Genomic DNA, 22,245 nt, shown 5'->3' with positions numbered 1-22,245 from the left:
GCACCGACTTAGATACAAAAGTACCTAGGCACAGCTTCTTTTGTTACAAAAGTGGAAACCAGTGTAATGACCAGCATTAGCCTAAATCATAAACAAAAACAGAAATTGCTGAAAACGTTCAGCAGGTCTGGCAGTATCTGTGGTGAGAAATCAGTTTTAACATTTCAGATGGAGTGACCCTTCCTCAGAACTTCTGAACGTTTCCAGCAATTTCTGTTTTGGTTTGATTTACAGCATTTGTAGTTCTTCCAGTTTTCAACCCAAACTATGTCTGATTTGTTTTTGATTTAAGTGGCAATGAGACCCAGTAAGTATTTGCTGCTTGTTTCCAGGGTGCGTTCTGGGGACTGATGGTTGGACTAGTGGTTGGCCTGGTGCGAATGGCCATGGAGTTTGTGTATCCCTCGCCACGCTGTGGGGTGTATGACCTAAGGCCGCTTCTGTTGAAGAAGGTTCACTATCTCCACTTTGCAGTAATTCTGTGCACCCTCACGGCTCTAATCGTTGTGGTAATCAGCCTGCTGACAAAGCCTCTGCATGAAAGTCAGGTATAGCACAACTTCTATTTTTGGCACGGTTAACACCATCGCAACTCTCCCCCTTGGGGCGTACTGAGGATTTGATTCCCATGTGATCAACTCAGAAGGAATGGTTACTTTCTGGGATTTCCCCCACCTAATTCGGCTGAATAAAGATTATAGGACTGCAGTTAAAGAAATTCCAGTAATACTTTTAGGAAAATGAGAATGGAATGCTGTCTATAGTTGATCTATGACACCAATTTTGATATCCACTGCCTTCATCATCTACCTTTTAGGGTATCAACATGTTGAACTAAGGCATGATATTGGTTTATTTAGGATATTGTCAAACATTCTGTTGGTGATCTCTTAACTCAAGCCAAATCCCGTTCTAATTGGCTTCCTGGTCTACATTTGACTCCTGGTCAAACAATGTCTTGATTTTAAAATTCAAATTCTTAATTACAAATCCCTCCATGGCCTTGCCCCTCCCCATCTTTAATCAACACCATACCACAAAACCCATTACATGTGATATAAATGAGATATAGATACCAATGCTCACAACCTACCATCTCCTTTAGGAAGTAACAAATGTATCATTTTGACCACTCACCAATGATCCCAGCAAATCTTAGTTAGAAATTCCTAGGAACTCAGGTGTATTGTGTCTGCTATAATTTTAGTTATGTCAGAAATACATGGACGCTATGATCAGTGTGTCCTGTGTATATGCTGTTGCCATGTATGATGTTTTCATGTTACAGTGAGCTGCTGCCATTTACTTGATTGCTAAATACACACTGGACATTTTGCATGTGAATGCTCATTCATTCTTTGTAGCACTGGGGTTTTATCACAGCAGTGAATGAATTCTTATGGACTCCAGGCTAATCCTGGAGGATTGACAACATATTTATACTCATTCATACCACTTTTCACATATTCAACATTCTTTCATTTTAATCACAGCAGCAAAGCACTGTAGAACGTTGTTGAAACTTTCATTATGTCTGTTGCATCATATTCTGTGTCTGGTTATTCTGTGTCTGCCAGCATATTAAAGTCTGATTTTGCAGTGGTTCCAATGGCTATTCAGGATCAAGCCGAGAATACAGGAGCCCTTTGCATTTAATGCCCGTAAGAAAAGAGATCTATCAGCCATCAAGCAAAAGCCCACAGGGAATAATTTAATCTCATGAATAATGAAGATATTAGGAAATAACTTTTAAAAATTGATCTTTTCATGCAACTTTTCTGTTCATATGTTATAAAAAATATTGGCAAGGAGGAAGAAAGGTTGATTGATTGAACAGAGAGTGGGAGGAAGTGGGAGATCATGTGATTAACTCCAGGAATGCAACCAATCAGATGGCACTCCATCATCCAGCATGACTGACAATGGCTATGGAGTTAAAATGATGGGGAGGATTCAGGCCTGTGAGACAAGAAGGAGAGATTGCATTGGTTCCTTGGGGAACAGAACTTGAAGTATTTATATTAGGCAAAGGAACTGTGAGATTCATCAGGCCCACTGTTTGATTTGGACAAATAAAAAACCAAGCCTGCTTTGTAATATTCTGAATTATTCACAGCAACAAATTATATTGCCTTTTAAGAATGTGTACTGAGGGATCAAAACGCTGATGTGGTATTGATAGATGTTGTAATATTTGAATTTGTTTTTAACCAGAACCAATCCTTAAAATGTGCACACCTCTCCAAAGTAAGATTGTGATCCACCCAAACTAACACATGAAAGCATGTCATGCACATAAAACATATAAAGTAGCAAGAAAATAAAAATTACAGATGATAGTCTTTTGTTCACTGGGTATGTTTTAAAATAAGAAACATAATAGCATACTTCATATACTTCATATACTTTGCCAATTAAAGTAATTGCTTTAATTTGTTACCGACTAGAGACTAGTATTGTTTGGACAAAAATGCTCCAATAATATTTAATTGTTTTAGAGTCATAGAGTCACAGAGATCTACAGCACGGAAACAGACCCTTCGGTTCAACTCGTCCATACTGACCAGATATCCCAACCCAGTCTAGTCCCACCTGCCAGCACCTAGCCCATAACCCTTCCTATTCATATACCCATCCCGATGCCTTTTAAATGTTGCAATTATACCAGCCTCCACCACTTCCTCTGGCAGCTCATTCCATACACGTACCACTCTCTGCGTGGAAAAGTTGCCCCTTAGGTCTCTTTTATATCTTTCCCCTCTCACCATAAACCTATGCCCTCTAGTTCTGGACTCCCCCCACCCCAGGGAAAAGACTTAGTCTATTTACCCTATCCACGCCCCTCATAATTTTGTAAACCTCTATAAGGTCACCCCTCAGCCTCCGACAATCCAATAAAGACAGCCCCAGTCTATTCAACTTCTCCCTATAGCTCAAAGCCTCCAACCCTGGCAACATCCTTTTAAATCTTTTCTGAACCCTTTCAAATTTCACAACATCTTTCCGATAGGAAGGACACCAGAATTGCACTCAATATTCCAACAGTGGCCTAACCAATGTCCTGTATAGCCGCAGAATGACCTCCCAACTCCTGTACTCAATGCTCTGATCATACCAAATGCCTCCTTCACTTTTCTATCTACCTGCAACTCTACTTTCAAGGAGCTATGAACCTGCCCTCCAAGGTCTCTTTGTTCAGCAACACTCCCTAGGACCTTACCATTAAGTGTATAAGTCTTGCTAAGATTTGCTTTCTCAAAATGCAGCACCTCACATTTATCTAAATTAAACTCCATCTGCCATTCCTCAGCCCATTAGCCCATCTGATCAAGATCCTGTTGTAATCTGAGGTAACCTTCTTTGCTGTCCACTACACCTCCAATTTTGGTGTCATTGGCAAATTTACTAACTATACCTCTTATGCTCACATCCAAATCATTTATATAAATGATGAAAAGTAGTGGACCCAGCACCGATCCTTGTGGCACTCCACTGGTCACAGACCTCCAGTCTAAAAAGCAACCTTCCACCACCACCCTCTGTCTTCTGCCTTTGAGCCAGTTCTGTATCCAAATGGCGAGTTCTCCTTGTATTCCATGAGGTCTAACCTTTCTCACCAGTCTCCCATGGGGAACCTTGTCGAATGCCTTACAGAAGTCCACATAGATCACATCTACCACTCTGCCCTCATCAATCCTCTTTGCTACTTCTTCAAAAAACTCAATCAAGTTTGTGAGACATGATTTCCCACGCATGTTGACTATCCCTAATCAGTCCTTGCCTTTCCAAGTACATGTACATCCTGTCCCTCAGGATTCCCTCCAACAACTTGCCCACTACCGACATCAGGCTCACTGGTCTATAGTTCCCTGGCTTGTCCTTACCACACTTCTACTTGGATATGAAATCTTTAATTTGTGTTAATAACACAGTCAGGTTTGAAGATAACCATTAATTAAATTAAAATTAAAATTAAAAGCCGCCATTATTAAATACTCCCACTTACTTCTCAGTTGAAAAATGTTACGTGGTGGACAATTTCACAAGACAGAAGGCAGCCTGACATCATCCTTCAAAAGATATCTCCAGAACGGCACACCTGGGACAATAGAACTGAAGGTAGGATCATTTCAGTCTTTTTTCGATTGTGCAGGTCTATGGGGACACCATTTGGTCTTTAAGTATGGAATGATAACTAGCCCCTTCTCCTCACCCTGCCCACTCGGTTGGGTGATGAGTAGTCACAGCTGAGTCATAGGACTGGAGGAAGGTTGGTAATTGGGCTCCCCATGATCAGTGCTCAGAACCATGTCTGTCCTGATATATGTTAATGACCTGGACCTTCGTGTCCTAAGGCACCATTTCATTTTTTGTGGATGATGTGAAAATTGGAAGTAATGTGAATTGTGAGAAGGATAGTGTAGAACTTTAAAACCACATAGACAGGTTGGGGGGGAGGGGCCAAGAAGTGGCAAATGAAATTTAATCCAAAGAACTCATTTTGGCAGGAAGAATGCAGAGACAATATAAAATAAAAAGTACTATTCTAAAAGGGTGCAGGAGAATACATTGAAAGTGGCAGGAAATTTGGAAGTTAAAAAAAATGGGATCCTAGGCTTTATCCATAGGAGCAGAAAGTATAAAAACAAGGATGTTGTATTAAACATGTGTACAATGTTGGTTTGACCCCAGTGGGTCTTCAGCTGCAGTGATGGTGGTGCCTGTAGTGGAGACCCTTGGTAGGGGCAGTAGATCTTTGGTTGCCGAAGAGGCAGTGCCTGGAGCAGGGACTCCTGACAGCAATTGGCCCTGTACGTGCACCAGGACTCCCTGAGTCCTGGAACACCTTACAGAGACCACGGGGAAGCCCTGAGCTGTGTTTGAAGATGCTTTATACTTAACCCTTGAACTCTATTTATGCAATTTCTTTTCACTCTTTTTATAACTCAAAATGGTGCCAGATTGTGACGAGAAAACAATTTTCACTTTATCTTTCTAGACAAATGTGACGATAAATAACGCATAACAACCCAGCTGGAATATTTTATCCAATTTTGGGCACCACATTTTCAGAAAGAGGTCAGGGCATTAGAGAGGAGTTAAATGGAAAGATTGAAGAAATTGAGACTTCATCTTAACGTCTATTCATCAAAATCTCAATGCGTGTTCCACGAGCAGTTCCCGCCTGCATGCATCGTCCACAGAAATCAGCACCATCAAAACTCCAGCCTCACTACATCATCATGGCCAATTGTGACGAACTTGTACTAGCTATGTAAAACCCTGGTTAGAGCACACTTGGAACATTATGTCCAGTTCTGGCTGGCTCATTTTAGGAAGGATGTAGATGCTTTAGAGAGTGCGCGAACAAGATTTACCAAGGTGCTGCCTGAATTGGAGGGCTTGTCTTATGAGGGGAAGTTGAGTGAGCCCAGGCTTTTCATACTGGAGAGAAGAAGGAAGAAAGGTGACTTGATAGAGGTGTATAAGGTAATGAGAGGCATAGATAGAGTTGCTAGCCAGAGACTTTTTCCCAGGACAGAAATGGCTGTCACGAGGGGTCATAATTTTAAGGTAATTGGAGGAAGGTATAGGGGAGATGTCAGAGTTAGGTTCTTTCCACAGAAAATGGTGAGTGCGTGGAATGCACTGCCAGCAGTGATAGTAGAGTCAGAGACATTAGGGACATTTAAGCAACTGCTGGACAAGCACATGGACGGCAGTAAATTGAGGGGTGTGTAGGTTAGGTTGATCTGAGATAAAGATAAATGCTCGGCACAACATCATGGGCCAAAAGGACTGTACTGTTCTATGTTCTATGTATTACAATTCAGGTCATCACTAACTGCACTTTGCAGCTCACGAACACTGTGTATTGCAATGGTCCTACCAGGTCACTCTGCGCACAGGGATGAAACTCTATCTCATGCATCTGCACAGGGTGCGTTTTATGCCTGTTAGCTTGTGTTCTTAGCACTAACTCACTTTGCACCTACTTGGGCAAGCACAGCATCTCTGTCTTGCCCTGATTTTAACACAGACAGAAAGATAAGCAGCTTGTCATAGTTGCCAGCCATGAACAGTCAAGGAGGTGGATGTATTGCTGTGTGGCACTGTGCTACATCAAAGCCAGACTTACAGAACCTACCAGCAGCTTGTGTAGCAAACACATTGCATGTGCTTTAACCAAATAGCCAGGTTTGAAAGACCTGTCCTTACTGGAGTGGAAAGGGCCTATAGTCAGTCAGAGCAAGACACAACACCTGGCCATCGGCACATTGTAATCTCAGTCCAAGCGATTGACAATGATCGGTTTGGTTCTTGGTGAGATTAGGTGCCAGGGATCCTTTACTTTGCAATCTAGGGATTGGGCCACATTCAGTCCTGGAGGTCAAGTTCAACCAGCCTGAGGATCACCGGTAAGTCTGTAGGAAACAACATTCTGATGAACCATCATCAATCAGGGCTTTCCTCACAAATCAGTCTCAAGGGGTGGTGGCTGATTGTCAGCATATGTATGAGGAAATGTCGGGGAGTGTTGTCAAGGGGCAGTCCATGCAGTGTGGAGGAAAGTAGGAAACTCAACTGTCGGCCTGGATTGTTATGATGTAATGCTGAGGCAGTAACAACACACAAGAGGGGCAACTTAAAATATAAGGGTGGGATCTGACATAGCACAGGATATTGCAGGAGTGCACAGGATATTGCAGGAGGGAGAGATTTTGCAAATTGCCCCTCACTCTTGTTTCAGTGGGCAGACAGTAGATAGCAATAAGTCAAGAGCTGAGAGGGAAATTGCAGATATTAACAATTAAGGAAAAGGCTTAGATGTGAATGGGAGTGTGAATGGAGATGGTTTTGACAGGAACAGCAAAACAAAAAGGTACATGAAGGAGGAGGCTGCGGGTAATCTTGACTATCTGACAGAGCCTGGAATCCACTCACAGGAGAGTGAGCTAGGTAAGTGCCATCTTTGACCCACTAGACAATAAGGAAGGAAAATGGCTGCCAACTCACTCACAGTGGGCAGAATACAGTTTTTTTTGGTGCATAGGGGCAGGGGTAATACATATTTGCACAATGGGGTTGAGTTTGGATTGTTGTTGTGCATTGGTTGTCACCCATACTCGAATGAATGTATGTTCCCTTATTAATTACACAAACACAATCAGTCCTTACCAGCAGAGGCGTATGGACTCAGGAATGGTTTTACAGTCATACGCAAGTGAAGTGTGGAGCAAGACCCTGTTACAAGACTCTCACATGACCTTTGACCTCAATGATCTCAGAGTGCAAACTTTTTTGCACCCATATATTTAGATGTTGAAGAATGGTTAAAATATGTTGCTTTCCAGGATATTTCTCAGATATAACTTCTGTACTCCTTGGCGCTGTCATTCTGATATAGTAACAACGTAGACAGACCTTGTAAATGATAGTTGACATGACATGTGATGAGTGCAAGTGCACATATATATGCAGATGTGAAAGTGAATTGATTACAATCTGTCACTTGTATCAGAGTTGAAAAGTGTGGTGCTGGAAAAGCACAGCAGGTCAGGCAACATCTGAGAAGTCAGTGTTGACTCTGCTGCTCCTCGGATGCTGCCTGACCTGCTGTGCTTTTCCAGCACGACACTTTCAATGCTGGCTCTCCAGCATCTGCAGTCCTCAGTTTGTCCTTGTCATCAGGATGCATGCCCGCTACAACCAGCATGATATGATTAACATTGGTGCAGCCCCAGCGAAACTTTGATTGGTTTAAGAACTGCCTGTGACAAACCTACCTGCTGTTCCTGTGTTTGGTTGTGCGTTCATTCAAATTCATTCACGGCTGACACGACCGGGGTTATCTTCTTCCTGGGGCTGAGCAGGTGGTTGCTCACCAGCTGATAAGGACCTGTGTGTTTCTTCCTTAACCAGCCGTGGAGAAATGCCATCTCCTCAGCCTAATCTGGATGGAGACCACCACTGAGATGAAAGTGTCTGGACTGGGCAGAGGGTGCAGGAGAAAGCCTGACCAGTGCATTCTCAGAGGGATCTGTGACTCCTTGGAGGAGGAAATGATGGGCTGAGGGACCTACCTCTTCAGTGCAAATGTTCTGTGGGTGCCACTAATGCCTGCCGGTGGCTCAGTGGATAGCACTGCTGCCTCACAGCACCAGGGTCCCGGGTTCGATTCTCAGCCTTGGGTGACTGTCTGTGTGGAGTTTGTGCATTCTCCCCGTGTCTGCGTGGGTTTCCTCCGGGTTCTCTGGTTTCCTCCCACAGTCCAAAGATGTGCAGGTCAGGTGAATTGGCCATGCTAAGTTGCCCATAGTGCTGTGTGCATGAGTCAGAGGGAAATGGGTCTGGGTGGGTTACTCTTCAGAGGGTCGGTGTGGACTTGTTGGGCTGAAGGGCCTGTTTCCGCACTGGAGGGAATCTAATCTAATTTAATCTAAGAGAGGCCATTAGTTGTGCAGTAGGTGTAGAACTCTGAGCATTTTAAAGAAATGATAATGGGAGAGCACCAAAGCACAACACAATGAAGTTTCCTGGATTGACTCAACATGGAGATCTCACCATCTCCTCTGAGTGGTCTCTGTCCTCACTGGCCATTTAAAATGATGTTGCTCTTAAAGAGGATGGTGGCCACTTCCTGCCTGTTGTGGTCCTGTCTGCCCAGTTCTAAGACATTTTGTGGGATGTAATTGGATGGAAGAACAGTTAGTGATGGGCAGAAGTTACACACGAGTGAGTAAGAAAAGCAGATGACAGGAATGGTTAACAGTTTAGAAGCATGAGGTGGGTCTGCATCATTGAGTGTTGATGCTGCTTACTATGGTGAGGGTTGAAGACCCTTAGACGTGTAGATGTTACTGTGTAGTACCAGAATTAGTGAGTGTGAGGGAACAGAGAAGATGGTGGCACTTACATTTGCAAAGTGCAGAGCACATGCTCATAAAGCTTATTCCCACACTGCTGGGCATTCTTCACAATCCATAAAACAGCATTGCCCCATGCTCCTATCTGGATCTGACTGTCTCTGGTGAAATGAATCTTTTGTTGGTCTATAAGAGAAAGGATGACCCTCCTCTCCACCATCTACCCACATATCATACTCAATGAATCTATGGCAAGGCCAGGAAACTCCCGTGTTTGATTGTTTGTCAGTGTTGTTTCAGTGTCTGGGAGCAGAGAGGTCAGGTAAACTGATCAAGATTCTCACTCCAGATTACTGCTTAATGATTTTTATTGAAAATACAAGGTGAGGTGTCAGTGGCAATCATTGTTCCTTTATTCTCACTGGGTCAGAATCCTGGAACCTCCTCCCTAACAGCACTGGACATGTACATACACCATATGGACTTCAGCAGTTCAAGGAGGCGGCTCACTACACCTTCTCAATGGCATTTAAGAATGGGCAATAAAAGCTGGCCATTGCCACCTTCAGCAGAGTGATAGCTGAGAGGGAAAATTAAAGAGAATTGTATGTGGATGGATGCAAGGTTCTTTGCATCAGTGTTAGGTTTATTTCAGACTTCTATTCTGCTGTAATATTTAAGACAACTCAGTTCTAAGGATTCTAGGTGCTGTGTATATCTAAAACTGTGAGTCTATATACTCAAGTTAGGCTGGCTGGAGTGTGCAAGTTTGGTTAGAGTCAAAAAACCCGCGATGCTGGAATCCAAAATAGACGGGCAAGAGGCTGGAAAAACACAGCAAGTCAGGCAGCATCAGGAGGTGAAGAAGTCGACATTTTCGGTGTAACCTTTCTTCAGGACTGGGATGGGTGTTGGGGAAATTGCAGATAAACGGGGTGGTGGAGGCAGGGTGGGGAAGTAGGGATAGGTGAAGACAGGTAGAGGGTATGACCTGGTTGGTCAATGGGAGGAATGAATCCAGTAGGTGGCTGGGAGGGGTGGAAGGGATGGAGGGGGGTTGGGAGATTGGAAATGAGTTTAGTTGTAATTGGAGAACTCAGTGTTGAGTCCTCCAGGCTGCAGTCTGCCCAGGCAGAAGATGAGGTGCTGTTCCTGCAGTTGCGGTGTGGTTTGTTGTGGCAATGGAGGAGGTCAAAGATGGTCATGTCAGAAAGGGATGGGAAGGGGATTTGAAAGGGATGGTGACCGGGAGGTCCAGTTGGCCATGTGGGCCCGGCTGTGATGCTCGTTTGGTCTCCCCGATGCAGAGAAGACCACATTGGGAGCACCTGATGCAGTAAACTAGTTGGAAGAGAGGCAGGTGAACCTCTTTCTCACCTGGGAGGATTGTTTGGGGCCCTGGATGGAGGTGAGGGGGCTGGTGTACTGACAGATTTTGCATCTTTACCAGTTGCAGGGGAAGGTACCCAGGGTGGGTTGATGGGGAGAGTGGTGCAAACCAAGGACTGTCAAGGGGAATGGTCTTTGCGGAAGGAGTGTGCAAGTAGCACACTTGATTATGAGACCACCATCATTAACATGGCACCTTAGTTCATCTCTCTATCCTTCAATCTTCCTTCCAGACACTTCTTAAAAGCTGGTTATTTTCAGTAAGTTGTTTCTCATCTATCCCAATATCTCTATTTGTGACTCAGTGCTCTGGGAAAAGTGACAAACCTGGCAAGGTAATGATACCAATGGTGTGGAAGAAAGGCAAGTAGATGGAATCATGATTGGAGCGTGTGGTAAAAGCACAGCAGGTCAAGCAACTTCCGAGGAGCAGGAAAATCGATGTTTTGGGCAAAAGCCCTTCATCAGGAATGAGGCTGGGAACCTCAAGGGTGGAGAGATAAATGGGAGGAAGGTGGGCTGGGGGAAAGGTAGCTGAGAGTGCAATAGGTGGATGGAGGTGGGGGTTATGGTGATAGGCTAGAGGGGAAGGTGGAACGGATAGGTGGGAAGGAAGATGGACAGGTAGGACAGGTCATGAGGGTGGTGCTGAGTTGAAAGGTTGGAATTGGGATAAGGTTGGGGGGAGGCGAAATTAGTAAACTGGTGAAATCCACATTGATGCCATGGGTTTGGAGGGTCCCGAGGTGGAAAATGAGGCGTTCTTCCACCAGGCGTCGGGTGGTTAGGGAGTTGCAATGGAGGAGGCCAGGACCTGCATGTGGGAGGGAGAGATGAAATGTTCATCCATGGGGAGTGGGGTTGGTTAGCGCATGTGTCCCAGAGAAGTTTTCTGAAGCACTCTGCGAGTAGGCGCCCTGTCTCCCCAATGTAGCGGAGATCACATTGAGAGCAATGGATACTATAAACGACATGTGTGGAAGTGCAGGTGAAACTATGATGGATGTGGAAGGCTCCTTTGGGGCTTAGATGGAGGTGAGAGGGGAGATGTGGGTGCAGGTTTTGCAATTTCTGGAGTGGCAGGGGAAGGTGCAGGGAGGAGAGGAGAGGTCCTGGGCCTCCTCCATTGCCATTGTCTTACCACCCGACGCCTGGAGGAAGAACACCTCATCTTCCTCCTCGGGATCCTCCAACTGCACGGCATGAATGTGGATTTCACCAGTTTCCTTATTTCCTCTCCCCCCACCTTATCCCAATTCCAAGCTTCCAGCTCAACACCGCCCTCATGACCTGCCCTACCTGTCCATCTTCCTTCCCACCTATCTGTTCCACCCTCCCCTCTGATATATCACCTTTACCCCCACCTCCATCCACCTATTGCTCTGTCAGCTACCTTCCCCCCAGTCCCACCCTTCTCCCATTTATCTCTCCACCACCGAAGCTCCCAGCCTCATTCCTGATGAAGGGCTCTGACCCGAAATGTTGATTTTCCTGCTCCTTGGAAGCTACCTGACCTGCTGTGCTTTTCCAGCGCTACACTCTCACCTCAAATCTCCAGCATCTGCAGTCCTCACTTTCACCTAGATGGAGTCATGATCCAATCAAATGATGAAAGAGGGTTGAGATGTTGAATGACCTCATGTTTCTTGTAGGTGCTTGTGGAAACATCAACACTTTGAGTCAGAAATGCAAGGAGCTATCACCATTGCTGTCATGACCTTTCCACATTAACTTTGTCAGAGTGCTTTGCCTATGATACTGAAAACAGCCTCCAAGGGCAACGAATGATGGCCTTCATCTATGCAATTAGATGTCAGTCGCTTGGTTATCAAAACGTACCTTGCTAGGTCTGGCACACCCTCAGTAACAATCCCCCCATGTTACCGTCATTCCTGTTGAACTGGTAGGTATTTGCCCATGAAGCTGAGAGTTTTCCCTCCTTTTACGTTGTTTCTGTTCAGTGGCTGAACTCAAACAAATGTTCACCATGTTGCCTATCAAATTCAAAGTAAGGACAAATGACTTTTTTTTTGCTGCAAATATCATGCAAGCTATTCAGGTGAAATTCAGGAGAGAGCAGTGGAACCAGTAATGCAACAGCTGCATTTGGAAACCAGAATAGCAAATGAAATCAATGCTGCTGGTAAGCAGTTAATCAGGCATATCAAAGCTTGAGATTGAAATATAAATCTATGACTATGACTTTGTTGTAAGCTCTAACTGCAGTCGAAAAAATGCAACCTAAAATGGTCCTCAGGGTACTGAATGCCCAGAGAGTTTTCATTGGAGGATTCAATAAGAAACAGGACGGAACAGCTATTAGCCTATGAGACTCCCATTGTATTGAAATGCTCAGAAACAGCAGAAGAAGGTAGTGATATCTTTATCATGTGCTCACCTAGTAACACAGCAACTCAGTCAAGGCTGTCAATGCTGAACGCAGTGATGCTGAATGGTTTGTTAGTTGATAGATCACTTTTCACAGTAACCAGTGAGAAATATTATGATATCATTATGGAGACGGCAATTTGGAAGTACTAACAGAAATCAACCAGTTATGGTGATTGTCCTCCAGTCAGTGGGACATCCTCGACACAATCTCCAATCTTTGCGATCATATAAAGAGGAATCTCTGGACATTTTGCACAAAAGCAAGCTAAAGAGGAAAGAAGGGATATGTAAGGAGTATAGGTGCCAGATGCAGTTTGGTCATAAAGTTTATCTTCTATCCTCTTAAATTATTGCAAAACATATTGCATCGTAATACACAAGAAATATCCTTCATCATGTCATTCTTTGTACTGAATCATGTTGAGGTAACTGTTCTGATACCAATTTTGAACAACTGTATTACTTTTGTGTGGATTTATGATCTTATGAATTGGCTTAGCCAAAATCATTTGGTTTTGGATGGACCTGGTGGCAACTATGTTCTTCAGCTGCTCTTGTTGAGAATGAAAGAACATATGGCATCTTTCAATATGTTACAATGTCCCAAATCTCTTTAGATCTGATGAATTACCTTTAGACAGTTGTGACTCCCAAAAATTTGGAAATGTGGCAACCAATTTTGTGCACAGTAAGCAGTAATGACAAAAGGTCTATGTCATCAGTTTTAGTGATGTTGTTTGAGGGGTAAATAATGCCAGGGTACCAAATACAACTTGTCTATTCTTTTGAAAGTAGTTGGACAGTATCTTTTGACTGCACTTGACAACTCTGTGAGATAGGAAGATCTACATGTTAATATTCTATTTTCAAACAATATGAGATTTTATACACTCCTTCACTATCATTGCTAATTTATTATTTGCATTATTTTCCTTCTGCAGTTTTTTAAATCTTTTCCACATCATGTCGTATATAATTATCCTTTTCTTTGTGTATTAGGTGCTGAGGAGATTATACAACAGAAATGGTCATGGATTAACCTGTTCTGTAGTACTAAGACAAGCAGAGACAACATGCCTGTTCAATGTGACCTCACTGATATCCATGAGAACCCATTTTGGTCCCGAGTGTGTTGTATAAATGCAATCATTCTCATGTGTGTGAACATTTTCCTTTACGCATACTTCGCTTGAGAAAGAAAATTACCTGAAAGAAGCCTGGATGAAAGAGTTTGTGATGTGATATATGTGGAAAGGAATATTCAATGGTATATGTGGAACAATTGATTTCACATCGGTCCCCTCACAATTGCTCTATTCACTGTTTTTAAAACTTCCTGTAGTGCTGCAGCCCTCCAAGATATATCCAAATTTGGCCTCCTGCATATTACTGATTTGAGTTTCTCCATCATTAGCAATGATGCCTTCAGCTGCCCTGGCCCTAATCTTTGGGATTTGCTCTCTAAATCTCTCTGCCTTTCCATCTCTCCCTCATCCTTTAATAGGCTCTTTGAAGCCTGCCTATTCAACAAAGCTTTTGCTTGTGATCAGTGTCAAATTTTGCTTGATAATGCTCAATGTGATGTTTCACTACATTAAAGGAGCTGTATAAATGCAAGTTGTTGTTATACTACTACCTACAGCTTTGAGGCCCTACAGTGTTTATTCCCATAAACTGACAATTAAAAAGTTGCTTTATTTGGCAAGTACTTACAAGAAAACCTGTCAGAAATGCTGGGAAGATGCAACAGTTAATGAGCATCTGTGAAGAGATCAGAAAGTCCTGACTTTTCTGGTGTGTGTCCTGTGTATTGTTTCTATTTCAGATTCCAGTGCATTTTGGTCTTAATCTTACTGTTCCAATGTGATGTGGGTGACATGAATAATTATTAAAATTAACTTTTCTTCAATAGATCCTGGTCTATGTATTCATTGAAGCCAGAATAAACTAATCACTCTGATAACTATTAAATCCAACAGAACTTTTCACAACTTTGAATCTAAATCTCTATCTACTTTTCAATTCCACTACAAAGAAATAGTTGCCTCACTGCCTGGCCTTCTCCAGCTGCCTCACTATCAATCCCATAGCGCCTCACTACCTCCTTTTACAGGTTCCTCCCATCTGCCTGCCCAACCAGGTATTGTGTTCTATGATTGTAACTTGACTTAGGCAGGCACTTGATGGGTGTGTAGTTTCAGTGTATTTGCTGAATGTCTCCAGTCTGGAACTGAAATGAACAGGTAACACATTTGATTGCACTTATCACTCAAAATGACAACTTCTTTCACCACTAAATAAATGATACTCCTCAAATGCTGTGCTTGATATGTACTGCAGCAGTTCAGCAGGCTTCCTGAGTAATTCTTGCCAGTTTAATCCTGTGACTGTAATCAAGAGACAAAACAGCCAGAAACAACATTCCCAACAAACAAGAGAAAAAGAGATATAGTTGGGATAGTGTAATGTTTTACTTTTCTCATTTCAAACTAAAACACCCTTTTGTTTAGTATGAACAAAAACTAGAATTTATTTTTGAATGGTCTCGTAAGATGACAGACCTCTAATTATACATACAAACTAGGAGAAATGCTGTCAATAATATCAAAGATGCATTGCAAAGTTGATAACTTCCAAGGGTTTCTATTTTCTTGAATCACGGGCTAATATTCTCAGGATTTATTTTTGATTCCATATTAAAATGACCTTGCAGTGATCCAAGTGCAAAGCAAATAAAGTCATGCACAAAGTTTGACAAAAATAGTCAGCAAGAGAAACACATGGTCCAACTACTTGCAGTTTTGTGCTCATGTCAAAAAAGAAAGAGCGTATTAATGTACAGCATCTTCCATGAACCAAGGATGTCCCAAGGCGCTTTACAACTGATGGAGGAGTTGAAGTGGAGAACGCCATCACAAGAATGAGGTTTGATGTCAAAACAGAAGAGGCAGATGTAACAGGGTCGGTCCTTCCACACACCTACACGCTCATCTCCTGTCGAGAGTTACTGGACCATCGGTTGGACATAGTTCCGTGGGAAAAAGCCAATGCGACCTCTGCACCTTCCTTTCCACCAGTTTGGGTCCACACTCTCCACAACTTCAATGATGTCACCTCGATAAAAGATCAGCTCTGAGGGATCTTGGGGAGAAAAGTCAAAGCATGCCTGGACGTGTTCAGGTTTCTGTAACTAAAGTGAAAGAGCGATGGTTTTAAACACTCTCAGAAGTAAAATGCTCAGTCACTGATGTTATGCAACGTAGGGGTGGTGAACTCACCCTACTGTAATTGTTGTTGAAGTGCTGGTTCACTAAGGTTAGAATTTCAGCTAAATTTGGGGCAGCATAGTGGCTCAGTGGTTAGCACCTCTGCCTCACAGTGCTAGGGACCAGGATTCAATTCCACCCTCAGGCAACTGCGTGGAGTTTGGATATTCTTCCCATGTCTGCAGGGGTTTTCTCCTCAGCTCCAGTTTCTTCCCACAATCCAAGGATGTGCAGGCTAGGTGGATTAGCCATGGGAAATACAGAGATAGAGTAGGGGGTGGGTCTAGGTGGGATGTTCTTCAGAATGTCAGTGTGGACTCAATGGGTCAAAGAGTCCTCTGTCACACAGCAGAGATTCAATGATGCTAAAAATTCGGGGAAATGAGGATTCTTTTTCATGCTGTGAGTTGTTATGATCTACAGAGCATTGGGTGGTGGAGGCATTTTCAGATATAAAGGAGATTTGCATGTAACATTTGAAAAGGAAAATTACAGGGCAGTTGGGAAACACCAGAAGGTTGAGTAAAATTGAATAGGTCTTTGAAAAGTCACCTGCAGCACATTGTGTCAAAAGGGTGCATTGTGTGTTCTATGGTACAACACCAGATAATACCTCTATTCATTAGGCTATTGTAGGAGATATTATTATTTTTTAATATTTTAGTTATATTATTATTGTTGGAGTCAGTTTTTTATACCATACATTGAGCCATATAGAAATATATAAGCCAAGAGAAAAGTGTATTATACAACAGATCGGAATCATCATAGCACAGAGAAGTGAAAAGAACTATTTATAAAACTTGAAAGCAGAAAGTGCTTGGAAGGTCAACAGGTTGGACAGCATCTGTGGAGGGAGAAACGGAGCTAACATTTTGAGTCCAAACATCTGACTGATTTATATTAGGAAAAATTGATGCAGCTGTGGTAATGTCACTAACCCAACATTCCAGAGGCTCATATTAATGGTCTGGGAATATGAGTTCTCATCTCATTTCATTGTGGTGTCTTAGTGGTGTTTGCATTCAGTTGATCAGTCTGGAATGTAAAGCTGTTGATGACTTTGTGACAACTTTTGAAATAACTCCACAGAGGCTGATATCCCATCACCAAGTCACCCTCTATTTACATGTGATAGGTCCATGACTCTGGCACAGCCTCATCAGAGTCAACACCCAGAGTGTCAGAATCTTTGACGCTCTTCCTTTTATCTGTCAGCCAGGCCTCCCTGTTTGGACCAGATTAACAGCCCCAACTATGGAACTCATAGTCTATGATGTCTAGCTGGCTGACTTTGTGACAATCCTTACACTTATATTAACTGTGAAGGGAAAAACTGATCTGGTTTGCTAACATCCTTTTGGGAAGGAGCTGTGATCTGGTTTAGCCTTTATGTGACTCCAGACCACAGAAATGCATTTCACTTTTAACTGTCTTCTGAGGTGGTATAGGCAGCAAGTCCTCAGTTCACATTGACTTCTCCACCTCCTGATGCTGCCTGGCTAGCTGTATTCTTCCAGCCTTCTACCTGTCTACATTATATTAAATAACTCAGTCATATATTTAGACTCAAAATGTTAACTATGTTTCTACGTCCACAGATGCTACCCAAATCGCTGAGTTTCTCCTTTCTGCTTTCATTTCAAATTTCCAGAATCACCAATGTTTTGCTTTTGTTTCAGTACTTATAAGATTTAAATTGCTGAATTAGACAGAGTTTCAACAAAAAATTTAGGAAACTATTTGCTTCAACGAGTTCACTGAATTAATGGAATTATTGGGGAAGAGCTGAAGCCTGCTGGTATTTGATTGAGAGTCCAAAAGAAAACTGACATAACAATGTCCAGAATCTGAGGTGCTGTCTCTGGCTCTGTCAGGAATTCACAACAATAAGAATTGCCCTGAAGAAATATTGTGACAAATTAGTCAACAATTGCAGTACCGTTGGCAATGATCTTTTCGTCTTCACTGTCAACGGGGGTGGTACCAGGGGACTGGAGAGTGGCGAATGTTGTGCCCCTGTTCAAAAAAGGGAATAGGGATAACCCCGGGAATTACAGGCCAATTAGTCTTACTTCGGTGGTGGGCAAAGTAATGGAAAGGGTACTGAGGGATAGGATTTATGAGTATCTGGAAAGACACTGCTTGATTAGGGACAGCCAGCACGGATTTGTGAAGGGTAGGTCTTGCCTTACAAGTCTTATTGAATTCTTTGAGGAGGTGACCAAGCATGTGGATGAGGGTAGAGCAGTGGATGTAGTATACATGGATTTTAGTAAGGTATTTGATAAGGTTCCCCATGGTAGGCTTATGCGGAAAGTCAGGAGGCATGGGATAGAGGGAAATTTGGCCAATTGGATAGAAAACTGGCTAACCGGTCGAAGTCAGAGAATGGTGGTAGATGGTAAATATTCAGCCTGGAGCCCAGTTACAAGTGGAGTTCCGCAGGGATCAGTTCTGGGTCCTCTGCTGTTTGTAATTTTTATTAATGACTTGGATGAGGGAGTCGAAGGGTGGGTCAGTAAATTTGCAGATGATACGAAGATTGATGGAGTTGTGGATAGTGAGGAGGGCTGTTGTTGGCTGCAAAGGGACTTAGATATGATGCAGAGCTGGGCTGAGGAGTGGCAGATGGAGTTCAACCCTGCCAAGTGTGAGGTTGTCCATTTTGGAAAGACAAATAAGAATGCGGAATACAGGGTTAACGGTAGGGTTCTTAGTGAGGTGGAGGAACAGAGGGATCTTGGGGTCTATGTTCATAGATTTTTGAAAGTTGCCACTCAGGTGGATAGAGCTTGTAAGAAGGCCTATGGTGTATTAGCGTTCATTAGCAGAGGGATTGAATTCAAGAGTCGTGAAGTGATGTTGCAACTGTACAGGACTTTGGTTAGGCCACATTTGGAGTACTGTGTGCAGTTCTGGTCGCCTCACTTTAGGAAAGATGTGGAAGCTTTGGAGAGGGTGCAGAGAAGATTTACCAGGATGTTGCCTGGAATGGAGAATAGGTCATACAAGGATAGGTTGAGAGTGCTAGGCCTTTTCTCGTTGGAACGGCGAAGGATGAGGGGTGACTTGATAGAGGTTTATAAGATGATCAGAGGAATAGATAGAGTAGACAGTCAGAAACTTTTTCCCCGGGTACAACAGAGTGTTACAAGGGGACATAAATTTAAGGTGAAGGGTGGAAGGTATAGGGGAGATGTCAGGGGTGGGTTCTTTACCCAGTGAGTGGTGGGGGCATGGAATGCGCTGCCTGTGGGAGTGGTAGAGTCAGAATCTTTGGTGACCTTTAAGCGGCAATTGGATAGGTACATGGATGGGTGCTTAAGCTAGGACAAATGTTCGGCACAACATCGTGGGCCGAAGGGCCTGTTCTGTGCTGTATTGTTCTATGTTCTATGTTCTATGTTCTCCATTGCATCTTCTAAGAATCGAAAAGATGAATACACTTGCCCTGGATGACTGGCAGGAATACCTGGCAGAGGTTGGCTCTATGCTGGAGGTGTATGTACATACTAGTTATAAATGAGATTACCAGCAAGTAGTGTTATCAACTTCAGCAGGCAGAGGAGTAAATGAGCTCAGTGGAAGATCCACAGGCAAACTCAAGGTTATCCTTTAGATTCTGAAGATTTGCAATGTAAATGTGTCAAAAAGCCTACAGAATACTGGACACAGCTGACGTGGAGATAATGTTTCCACTAGTAGGAGGGACTAGGATCTGAGGGCATAGCCTCAGAGTGGAGGGACGACTCTTCAGAACTGAGAAGAGGAGGAATTTCTTGAGCCTGAGGGTGATGAATTTATGGAAGTCATTGCCTCAGGAGGCTGTGGAGGCCAAATCATTGAGTTCCTTTAAGACAGAGATAGATAGGTTCTTGATTGGTAAGGGGATCAAGGGTTATGGGGCCAAGGCAGGAGAATGGGGTTGAGAAACATGTCAGTTCTTATTGAAAGGTGAAGCAGACTGCTTGGGCCAAATAGCCTAATACTGCTCCTATATATTATGTTCTTATGGTAAGTGTCTAATGATATTGAGATTCTAGGATTGAAACTGTGAGAATTTCAATAGAATTAAATATATGAAGCGGCTACATTAAATACTCAATTACCATTGACATGTACAACTAAATTACCTCTTCATTAGGTTTTGTGTCTCTCAGGAAAATCTGTTGCTTCTTTGCGATTGTTGTGGTCCTGTAGAAGTCCACCAGCTCATTCAGGGAATGGAACTTCTCTTCCCACAAGTAATATTTGCCTTCTTTATCACGAAGAACCTTAAAGTGCTGCACATGTTTTCCGTAGCTGTGGAAAAATGTCAAGCTCTGTGAGGATTGCTGGCTTCACATTCACAATAAGTGTTTCAGTTATTGATGAAGTTACAAAACAGCAGACCCCTGAAAATCACCAATACCGACAGTCACAGATTAATCACCAATTCTGTATCTAAGATATTCAGCTTGCAGATAATTTAAGACCTGCATTATTTTAAATTGGAATCCTAGTCCACATGAAGTGTTACTGAACTACATGCAAACACCTCAACTTTTAATTTTGTTGTTTGAGTGTTCAAATTTAACCAGAGCCTCTCCCTATCTATGTAAAGTTCTTCAACTCTCATTAAAACTGCATTTTTTCTATTTCTGACTTTCCATGTCCCAGCATTCATGCTCTTCCCCCTTAAAAAAATCATTTTTAAAGAAAACATTCCTAGGCTAAGCTTTTAACTCTGTCATAATCTATCCACCTGCTCAGCTTCTACATTTTTTGTCTGATTACACTTGGTTAGAATGCCTTTTGAATTTTTATGATGGTAAAGATGCTGTATAAGTTCAGGTTGTTTTAGTTTAAACTCTCAATAAAATCACAAACAAATAATTATTGTACAGCTGGTTATCTGCTAACATCATTGACAGATATTTCTTCCAGTGTCAACACCTTCAAAAAGACAATGATAAGGACATTTTTGTGGCATTAGAGAGTTAAATGATTATCAGCTTCTGCATTTACTTTTATTGCAGAGCTCCCCTAAGTAAAAAAAAGTCATTTTCCTTCAGTGAAGATAAGCAAAAAGGAAAATCTCTCATATTGTTGAAATAATACTAGAATCATAGAGTTATAGAGCTGTACAACTGTTGGGTTAAATTGCCTGTTTCTGGGCTTTTTGAGGCATGGAGGAGGAAGGCCCAAAAATGTCAAAGGTTAGAGCAAGAAATTGGGAAGCTGAAGAGTGGTGGAAATTGGAGGGATGGCAAAAAGGAAGCAGAAGAGAGGCAAGGAGAGTGGAGCAAGGATTAAGCTGGGTGGATGGATGTCCCAGATATGAATTAAGAAATCAAAGAGTTAGAAAATGCTCCACTGTGACCTCAATAGGGTAGAGTGTAAAATAGTAAGTTAGAAATGTTGGTACTTACATCAACTTGTGATGCTAGAAGGCTATGTAAGCCAGTTTCATGTTGAAGGGGAAACTGTGTCACTGTTAAATATTGGCAATGTGTGTTGAATTCCAAAACTAAAACCATTGCAAAGATTTAACCATGTGTGGAAACAAGGTCATCTTGTAAACAGATTGTGTCAATTGCACTAAATCAGATTCAATCAGGTATAACTGGAGGGAGAAGAATGTGAAATAATTAAATATAGATTGAATATTGTTGTGAGGACAATCTGCAGCTGAGGTTGCATCAATCAAAGCTGCTAACCTCACCGGACAGTCCAAGGAAATACGCTGATATTTATATACTAATAATTAGTCACAAAAATCAAGAGGTAACTTTGAAGTAAAGAAGTGAAAGAAAGCTTCATTCTAGTCTTAAAAACTGTGACAACAGTATTCCAATAATTGGCATGGGGGTGATATTTTATTTGCAATAGTAATGAAGAATGTTACAGAGTGATAGTGATATACTGCACAGAAACAGACCCTTCAGTTCAACTCGTCCATGCTGACCAGATATCCCAAATAAATCTCATCCCATTTGCCAGCATTTGACACATATTCCTCTAAATCGTTCATATACTCATCCAGATGCCTTTTAAATGTTGTAATTGTACCAGCGTCCACCACTTCTTCTGACAGCTTATTCCATATACACACCACTACCCTCTGCTTGAAAATATTGCTTGAGGTCCCTTTTAAATCATTCCTTCTCATCTTAAACCAACATCCTCTAGTTTTGGAATCCCCAACCTTGTAGGAATCTGTTTACCCTATCCATGTCCCTCATGATTTTATAAGCCTATGTAAGGTCGCCTGTCAGTCTCCAAAGCTCCAGAGAGACTAGTCCCAGTCTATTCAGCCTCTCCCTATGGCTCAACCATCCAACTCTGGC

The 22,245-nt window shown here is 42.6% G+C and overlaps 2 protein-coding genes across 7 annotated transcripts in view; one reads left to right on the top strand and one right to left on the bottom strand.

The window, feature by feature from the left end:
• LOC122560524 (sodium/mannose cotransporter SLC5A10) overlaps positions 1 to 14,548 on the top strand; it is a 147,028-nt gene extending 132,480 nt beyond the window's left edge. For all 5 annotated transcript variants that reach the window (XM_087997961.1, XM_087997963.1, XM_043711228.2 and 2 more), the window contains 3 exons: positions 333 to 548; positions 4,014 to 4,119; positions 13,647 to 14,548. In XM_087997961.1, the coding sequence (XP_087854087.1) occupies positions 333 to 548; positions 4,014 to 4,119; positions 13,647 to 13,840 (516 nt within the window). In that variant the 3' untranslated portion in view covers positions 13,841 to 14,548. The remainder of the gene's footprint in view (positions 1 to 332; positions 549 to 4,013; positions 4,120 to 13,646) is intronic.
• A 551-nt stretch (positions 14,549 to 15,099) lies between these two features.
• The window catches only part of LOC122560525 (GRB2-related adapter protein-like), a 262,677-nt gene continuing 255,531 nt past the window's right edge, over positions 15,100 to 22,245 (bottom strand). For both annotated transcript variants that reach the window (XM_087997958.1, XM_043711229.2), the window contains exons 4-5: positions 20,050 to 20,218; positions 15,100 to 15,837 (exon numbers count right to left, since the gene is read on the bottom strand). In XM_087997958.1, the coding sequence (XP_087854084.1) occupies positions 15,652 to 15,837; positions 20,050 to 20,218 (355 nt within the window). In that variant the 3' untranslated portion in view covers positions 15,100 to 15,651. The remainder of the gene's footprint in view (positions 15,838 to 20,049; positions 20,219 to 22,245) is intronic.

Source organism: Chiloscyllium plagiosum, unplaced genomic scaffold, assembly GCF_037043375.1.
Source record: "Chiloscyllium plagiosum isolate Xiang-an unplaced genomic scaffold, Cpla_swu_hap1 HiC_scaffold_20, whole genome shotgun sequence".
In the NCBI taxonomy this organism is placed as follows: domain Eukaryota; kingdom Metazoa; phylum Chordata; class Chondrichthyes; order Orectolobiformes; family Hemiscylliidae; genus Chiloscyllium; species Chiloscyllium plagiosum.
This window is presented reverse-complemented; position numbering and strand designations above follow the sequence as displayed.